Source organism: Notamacropus eugenii, chromosome 2 (genome assembly GCF_028372415.1).
Source record: "Notamacropus eugenii isolate mMacEug1 chromosome 2, mMacEug1.pri_v2, whole genome shotgun sequence".
Taxonomy (NCBI): Eukaryota; Metazoa; Chordata; class Mammalia; order Diprotodontia; family Macropodidae; genus Notamacropus; species Notamacropus eugenii.
In genome coordinates, this window is record NC_092873.1 from 339857502 (window position 1) to 339866609 (window position 9108).

The 9108-nt window shown below is 42.6% G+C and overlaps 1 protein-coding gene across 1 annotated transcript in view; it reads left to right on the forward strand.

Annotated features, from left to right (window-relative positions):
* TTYH2 (tweety family member 2) overlaps positions 1 to 3619 on the forward strand; it is an 86697-nt gene extending 83078 nt beyond the window's left edge. Inside the window, exon 14 of the mRNA XM_072645580.1 lies at positions 1472 to 3619. Coding sequence (XP_072501681.1) covers positions 1472 to 1555 — 84 coding nt within the window. The 3' untranslated portion in view covers positions 1556 to 3619. The remainder of the gene's footprint in view (positions 1 to 1471) is intronic.
* The last annotated feature ends 5489 nt before the right edge of the window (positions 3620 to 9108 follow it).

Below are 9108 nucleotides of genomic sequence, written 5' to 3' on the forward strand. Positions count from 1 at the left end.
TGAGGATCAAGTGAAGTATCTGTAAAGCACTTAGCACAGTAAGTATGTGGTAAGACATTATATAAATGCATATTCCATTTCCAAGGCATAATAGCATAGGCTATACATTAGCAAAGTCCTCTCCAGAGCATCCCTCAGGGCCAGCAGCACCTTCCTAGGTCCACAGTACTGCCTTTTATAGGAAGACAGAGATCTTCTCTTGCATCCTTCCCATCTATATTTTAAGTCACCTGGGGCCACCTAAGGAATTGTGATCAACCTTGTTTTAAAAGACGTTGCTTCTTGTCCACTCACCTGGCCCCTCGACCATTTTCTTCTTGCACACTCATTACTAGCCTCATTCTTCTCCAGTGACTCCTGACCACTTCCCCCTCCCTGAGTCCTGGAGGTCAGCTGGCTTGTTGCAGCATGAAGAGGGCAGGCATCTGGCTGGCTATGCACTTGTGGTATAGACATGTCTCTTGGTGGTTAGGGTAACAGGTCAGGAGCTTCCATCAAGGGCAATCTGGAAGCTAGAAATAGAGAGCTCACCAGGCAGACACCTCCTAGGCGTGGGCCTATGGACCAACTCCCCTACTTCAAAAGCTGCCTCTTCAACCTTGGCTATGAGCCGTCCAGTTTAAAATGGACAGAGACTAATTTGAATCTTCTATTTCTAAGCTGGCAAAGGCAAAATAATCTGCTCTCTTCAGAAGTATATATTACATGCATCTCTTGGAGGTGATCTTAAAAAGAGCTATACTGCAGAAAGACCCACTCTCCCCCTCCTCGTTTCAAACTAGAAGCTGAGGCTGTTTTGGAGAGTAGATGATTAAGAAAGGCTTTAGGGGTGCTAGCTAACAGCGGTTCTCCTAAAAGCAGGAGTCACCACCCCCACCCCCACACCCCCGCCCCGGCAGTCTGGTGATACCTATGACCCCTTCTCAGAATGTTTGCAAATTGATAAAGTAAAATACATGGGATTATAAAGGAAACCGATGATATTTGAAAAACAGTGTTTTTTTTTTTTTAAACAAGTTTACAGACTCCAGGTTAAGTTCTAAAGCAGACTGTAACATTGAAAAGTCTGAATTTTTAGTCTCTCTTAAGCTCTTGCCTAGAAAAGTCTCATAAAGGTCACTATTCCTCTTCAGAGGTATCAGGAGTTCCCCCTAATCCCCTTTGCCCCCATCCCTTAGTCTGTGTGCTCTCTCCCACTTTAATATTTCCTGAAGAAATGCTCCTTCTGTGTTTTGACTATATGGGTTTCCTTATTCCCCTTTGCAAAAAAAAAAAGAAAAAAAAGTGTGGAGAGCACTACTGTATGAGCATCCTATTCCTTCATCTGCATTTCTGATTGTGAATGCCATACTGGGTTTCCTTTGTACAGTTGGAACTTTCTAATGTAACTTTAACTAACAAGGTACCTAATGAGAAGTGATAATGGAAATGCATTTCCTGCTCTCATTTTTTTTCTCTGTTCTCCCTCCAGTACACTCCTAGCATGAGGGCAACATACCTTTCCGTCACTGATGAGCACATGAGGCATTACGGCAATGAATTTCCAGCCCAATAGTCTTCCAATGGTTTCTTTCTTTTTTTTTTTTTCCAAAAGAAAACACAAGCTACATTTCTTGAATAGAAATTAAAGGAAACTAGAAAAATGCATGAACTAAGGGGGTGAAACTAGCTTAACCGGAGAGAAAATGAACTGTTGGAACTGATTCAAGAGAAGGCAGTCTCCGGAGCAAGGCTGGGGTGCTGGAGTATGGCAGACTGCCAGCCATAGGCAAAGGGAAGGTGGTGGAGTCTCCAGGGTGTGCATGCCTCAGTCTCCCCAGCTCTCTTCCTCTCCATGTTGGAAATACCCTGTGGTGTTCCCCGAGTTGTACTTCAGTCATTCTCTCCTTTCAAAGAAGAGGAAGAAGTTCTGGACAGGACCAGATGCTGCAGTCTTGGTGACAGAGCTATCTCTTCCTGGACCTTCATTGAGGACTTGGTCTTCTGTTACATTTTGATGGTTATTCCAAAAGCACAGGTCATCAGATCTCTTAATCTTCTTTTCCCTCTCGTTCCTAACTGCACTGATTAGGAGAGTTTGGGGTTTTTTTACCTGCCTGAAATAGAGGAAAGAGTTAGGTTTTTTTAACTTTTTTTTTTAAAGAGAAGTTAAATGTGAAATAAGTAGTTTAATACTGTCCAAATAAATAGGCCACAGGGCCACACTGACTCTTTGGTAAGACTACATGGTCTTACCATGTAGAAGTAAGTTTGTTGAATATGGAACATAGGGATGGGAAGGTGATAGAGACAGAAAAAAGGGATAGCGTTGGATAGTGCACATTGATAGTGTTCTGGGAGACTTTAGGATTGGGATTTGGGTCCGTTTTGGCCTCCTCCATTGTGTACATGCATCATGCATGTTTGCCATCAGACACCACCCTTCCCATACCTTTGACCACCTTCTTTCCTCCACAGATGGAAATTCTGCTCTGAGTTTGTATCAGATGTGGTGGGCTGGTCTCAGGTGTTCATGGAAACATTTGAAATCCCCCCCTTTTTTTTCCTCCAGTGTTTTTTAAATTGCTTATCCGAAGGAGAGAAACTTTCAGCACATTCTCCTTTTAAGGTGTGGGATTTGGGGTTCATTTCCTACATTTAAAAAAAAAATTGATATTCTTAGTACTGATCAGCTCCCCTGGGCTTAGCAAAAAAATTTTTTTAGTAAAATGCAATGATTAAATAAGAATGAGACATCCACCAATGCTTTTAGAGGGTCCTGGTTTCATCCCACTCAGGGAAAAAGTCTCTTTAATGAGAGAGGCAGCTAACCAGGATAATGAGCTGAATTTTCACACTGGGGAAGAGGTGAGAGAGACAGGTTAATTTTTCGTGTTTATTTCCATGCAAAATTTTTTCTCTTTTTCAAGGAGAAGATGTGGGGTCTTGCCAACAAGCAGGAAAATGTGTCTTCTACTGTGTCATACCTCTTCCCTACCTTTGACATATTTTCATTCATTCTTTCAAATACCATGCTACCAGCCTTCACCTCCATTGTGAAAATAGGCTCTTGAGCCAGGAGGAAATAATGACCTACCATCCTCCCTGTCCTGAGGATTAAAGGTTAGGGTCTTTGGTGCTTCCAATCTCCTGTCAACCCAAAGTGCACACACTTAAGCCCCTCCTAGAGCAGAAATAAAATTCTGCTTTAGCTTAGGATCAGGGGACTTGCTGTGATTTTGGAAAAACTTCCTTGTTGGAATAGCAATGCTGACAGTGTGGAGTATTGGCTAGCTTATGGCAGATAAAACCAGCACTGGCAAGCTTAGGCCATCCCAATCCAGGGCTCTTCCATTGGAGCTACTGGACTATCAATGACTGCTTGGGTCCCTCACTAATACTAACCTGTATATACTGCATACCATAAAAACATCCTTTGTATATCCATGACCATGGACTAAGAGCAACTAGTTACACAAGGTTTTGCTTCTTAACATTTCATTGTTGTAACTAGTCAGCTATTTTTAACGCATGTAAATGGAACATTCTTCTGGGGACTCCTGAAGGAGCAAAATGGGGAAACCTCTGCCTGAATGTGGATGTACCTGCCCAGGAGAAAGAAATAAACACTTGTACTAAAGTTTGGAGTTGGTTTCTAACTTCCTCAATCACCCAGGAATGTCAGGCCTTAAACTGACTCTTTCCAGAATATGGTAGTAGTTCCCTGGGAGTGGTAGAGACGACAAATATTTTTTTTTAAGTCAAAAGATGGGAGAGCAGTGCCGGTAAATCAGTGATATCCTGAGAGGTCAGTGGACTTACCTATTTGGGGCAAACTTTACCCAGGAAGAAAAGGTCATTGCTTTCGTTCCCATACCATCCTGTTCTCCAGTTTGCCTTGCAAGAAGATGATCTTCCTCTTACTGGGCTGGTTGTTGGCAGTTATTCAATTTGTAACAGAGGTCTTGGAGTCAGAAACCCTGGTTTTGAGTCCTGGCTCTTCCTCTCTGAATCTTCTCTGTTCCAGACCCTTCTCCTTTGTCTGTAAGAGCATTGTACTGTAGCAGTTTTAGCTGCATCCTGGTCCTGGTGAAGCCCACATCAGAACTATACGTGTCCTTGAGGTCAGTCATTCAAAGAGAATTTGTTAGTAGCAGCTTTATTCTAGTCAGTGTGCTAGGAGTAGCCATAAAGATAAAAATGAAATAGGCCCAGATTTCAAATAGCTACTTTCTCTCAGGGACGGCAGTGAGTTGTATATTTAGGGGAAGGATATTTCATATCATAGGAATCATTTGAGCAGAATTTTGAAGGAAATGATTTTCTAAGAGTATAGTTTGAGGGAGAGCGTTCTTAGTAAGACAAAGATTCAGAAATGGGAGAAATAGAGTCATGTACAAGAAAGACAAGGAGGTCAGTTTGATTGGGGGCTTGAACCAGGATGGTAGACATGAGTAGGGAGAGCATGGGAATGTGGATCTCTGAGAAAGAAGTCCTCACACAGGTCTTACATGAAGCACTCAGGAAAGTCTAGATTCTCTTGATTTGAGAGAGCACTTATACAAAAACCTGGCAGATTGGGAATGGAGCCCAGGTTTCCGGCCAGATTCTCAGTGAATCATTTTTTCTATCTGTACCAAAGCCAGGAGTAAGAAACCTGAAACCTTGAAGCCACATGTGGCCCTCTAAGTCCTCAAATATAGCCCTTTGAATCCAAACTTACAGAACAAATCCCCTTAAAAGGATTTGTTCTGTAAAACTTGAACTCAGTCAAAAGGCTGCACCCAAGGTTCCCCACCCTGTACCAGACCATCTGGGGCCTTCCAAATAAGCATGTTCTTTTGGACCTTTACTATGTAATTGGGGGGTAGGTGAAGCAGAGGCTTAGGGACTGTCTCTTGAATGACCTGCAAGGTGGGGACCTCTCGAGTATGAGCAACAGTTTTGAGGGAAGAGTGTTTGGTATGAGAAGTACAGGATTTTCCTATCACCAGGCTGGAAATTTACCAGATATGAAAGATTCCTTTACTGAAAGTCTTGTCTTTTTTTATTCCTTCACAAGAGATAGTTTGGCCCCACTCCCTTTTCCTCCCAAATGATAGGATCCTAAGGGTGATATGAAGTGATAATCAGAGCAGTGGGGCGCCTCTCTGTGCTCTAAGCATTGCTAATTTTGAGGGTAGCTACAACCCAATTCTCATGTGAGAGCAGAATGAGATTCTATTTAATTTTCTCTGGGCTCTAAAGCAAAACAATTGTCAGGTCCTAGACAAATAGAGAAGACTGTGGTATGTGGATGCTGAGGAGGTCAAGGGTTCAGGTTTGTTTCTCTTCTAGATCAGTGAGCTGTCCTCTGTTCCATGACCACAATCTGCCCCTCTAACCTGGCCAGTCATCTCCTCAAAGGAAAAGAAAGGGAGAGTAAGTAAATATCATGGGGTGCTGGCCTCAGAGTGTATAGCTGAATTAGCCCTGAAGATCCTTACTCAACTCTCACTCTAACAGATAAGTCTTAGGTCCTTGGGCAAGAGTACATTTCTTCTTGGGATCCTAGGGATGCCTCTAAGAAGGTGACTATGATTCTCCGATTGTTTGTAAATTCTCAAGGCCGGGTTATCCTAAAAGCCTATAAACTATAAAACTGCATACCCTTTAACCTGGCAGTACCTCTTAGTGTCTGTATCTCAAAGATAGTATGGGAGTAAGTAAGTAGGATTTGGATAGTTCAGAAAAATTGGGGGCACTTTTTTTTAAAGGGCAGCTAGGTGGCACAGTGAAGAGAGTGCCAGGCCTGGCATCAGGTAGACTCATCATCTCGAGTTCAAATCTGACCTTGCTAGTTGTGTGACCCCAGGTAAGTCACTTAACCCTGTTTGCCTCAGTTTCCTTATCTGTAAAATGAGCTGGAGAAGGAAAGGGCAAATGATTCCAATATCTTTACCAAGAAAACCCCAAATGGGGTCACAAACAGTTGGATACGACTGAATAACAGCCCTTTTATAATAGTATTTCCTTTCCTCAAGGTGGTATAATTGGTAGAATTCTTGACCTAGAGTCAGGAAGACCTGAGTTCACATGTGACCTCAGATATGAGCTATGTGACCTTGAGTAAGTCACTTAGCCTCAGCTTCCTCAAGTGTAAAATGGGGATAATAATAGCACCTATCAATATGGCGGACTAGAAAGACACACTTACGCAGGGTCTCCCCACACAGCCCATAAAATACCTGTAGAGATGGACTCAACAAATTCTGGAGCAGCAGAAGTGGAGAACAACAGAGTGGAGGAGATTTCCAGCCCAGCGTGACCTGAAAGGCCCATGGGAAAGGTTGGTTGCACCGGACGTGGAGTGGAGCCCAGTCCAGCCTTGGCTGCACAGCCCAGTGTGAGGAGACTCTGGGAGGAGAACACCTCGGGGGCGGAATCTCCAGTCACAACAGCGGGTCCTCAGATCCTTCAACCCACAGGCACCAAAGGTCAGTGATGGGGTATTTTCAGCTGGCCAGGAAGGGAGAAGGACCTTCCCATAGCTCCGGCACAGGCAGCGGCCACAAAAGGCTGCACAGCAGCCCAAAGGGACCGCTCTATTGTTGGAGCATAAAAACCCCTGGGGGCACTGAAGAGCTGAGTCTTACTTCAGCCCTGTGTGGAGGCCCTGGGTGAGCTGGTCTTTGTTTCACACTGAATGGCGGCCCTGCCCATCCAGCTTATCTGAAAATCAGCCCCCAGTGCTGACTTGGTGGAACTGGAGGCCAGGTGGCTGTGGAGAGGTAACTGCTAAGATTCTGGGCACAAAAATCCCTTTCTGCATCCAGACCAGTATACGCTTGATCGTGCCACCTTGGAGGAACTGAGATCTCACAGATTCCCAGAGTACACCCTACTCTTGACAAAGGACCCAAAAGTCAAGTAACTGGTTGGGAAAATGCCCAAAAAAGGGAAAAAAAATAAGACCATAGAAGGTTACTTTCTTGGTGAACAGATATCTCCTCCCATCCTTTCAGATGAGGAAGAACAATGCTTACCATCAGGGAAAAACATAAAAGTCAAGGCTTCTGTATCCCAAACATCCAAAATAAATAATTCAATGGTCTCAGGCCATGGAAGAGCTCAAAAAGGATTTTGAAAATCAAGTAAGAGAGGTGGATGAAAAATTGGGAAGAGAAATGAGAGAGATGCAAGACAAGCATGAAAAGCAGTTCAACACCTTGCTAAAGGAGACCCAAAAAAAATGCTGAAGAAAATATCACCTTTAAAAATAGGCTAACTCAATTGGCAAAAAAGGTTCAAAAAGCCAATGAGGAGAAGAATGCTTTAAAAAGCAGAATTAGCCAAATAGAAAAGGACGTTCAAAAACTCACTGAAGAAAATAGTTCTTTCAAAATTAGAATGGAACAGATGGAGGCTAATGACTTTATGAGAAACCAAGAAATCACAAAACAAAACCAAAAGAATGAAAAAATGGAAGATAATGTGAAATATCTCATTGGAAAAACAACTGACCTGGAAAATAGATCCAGGAGAGACAATTTAAAAATTATGGGCCTACCTGAAAGCCATGATCAAAAAAAGAACCTAGACATCATCTTTCATGAAATTATCAAGGAAAACTGCCCTGAGATTCTAGAACCAGAGGGCAAAATAAGTATTCAAGGAATCCACCAATCACCGCCTGAAAGACATCCAAAAAGAGAAACTCCTAGGAACATTGTGGCCAAATTCCAGAGTTCCCTGGTCAAGGAGAAAATATTACAAGCAGCTAGAAAGAAACAATTCAAGTATTGTGGAAATACAATCAGGATAACACAAGATCTAGCAGCTTCTACATTAAGGGATCGAAGGGTGTGGAATATCATATTCCAGAAGTCAAAGGAACTAGGACTAAAACCAAGAATCACCTACCCAGCAAAACTTGAGTATAATACTTCAGGGGAAAAAATGGTCTTTCAATTAAATCAAGGACTTTCAAGCATTCTTGATAAAAAGACCAGAGCTGAAAAGAAAATTTGACTTTCAAACACAAGAATGAAGAGAAGCATGAAAAGTAAACAGCAAAAAGAAGTCATAAGGGACTTACTAAAGTTGAACTGTTTACATTCCTACATGGAAAGACAGTATTTGTAACTCTAGAAACTTTACAGTATCTGGGTAGTTGGTGGGATTACACACACACACACACACACACACACACACACACACACACACACACACAAAGAGAGACAGCACAGAGTGAATTGAATAAGATGGGATCATGTCTTCAAAAAATGAAATCAAGCAGTGAGAGAAATATATTGGGAGGAGAAAGGGAGAAATGGAATGGGGCAAATTATCTCTCATAAAAGAGGCAAGCAAAAGACTTTTCAGTGGAGGGAAAAAGAGGGGAGGTGAGAGAGAAAACATGAAGCTTACTCTCATCACATTCCACTAAAGGAAGGAATAAAATGCACACTCATTTTGGTATGAAAACCTATCTTACGATACAGGAAAGTGGGGGAGAAGGGGATAAGCAGGGTGGGGGGGATGATGGAAGGGAGGGCAGTGGGAGGAGGGAGCAATTTGAAGTCAACACTCTTGGGGAGGGATAGGATCAAAAGAGAATAGAAGCAATGGGGGGCAGGATAGCATGGAGGGAAATTTAGTTAGTCTTAGACAACACGACTATTATGGAAGTCATTTGCAAAACTACACAGATATGGCCTATATTGAATTGCTTGCCTTCCCAAAGGGAATGGGTGGGGAGACAGGGTTGAAGAGAAATTGGAAGTCAAAGTTTTAGGAACAACTGTGGAGTATTGTTCTTGCTACTAGGAAATAAGAAATACAGGTAATGGGGTATAGAAAGTTATCTTGCCCTACAGGACAAAAGAGAAGATGGGGACAAGGGAAGGGAGGGATGTTAGAAGAGAGGGCAGATTGGTGATAGGGGCAATTAAAGTGCTCGGCGTTTGGGGGTGAGGGGAGGGGAGAAATGGGGAGAAAATTTGGAACTCAAAATTTTGTGAAAATGAATATTAAAAGTTAAATAAATTAATTTTAAAAAATAATAGCACCTATCTCCAGGGTTGTCGTGAGGACCAAATGAGATAATTATAAAACATTTACTTAGCACATTGCCTGCACATAGTAAGC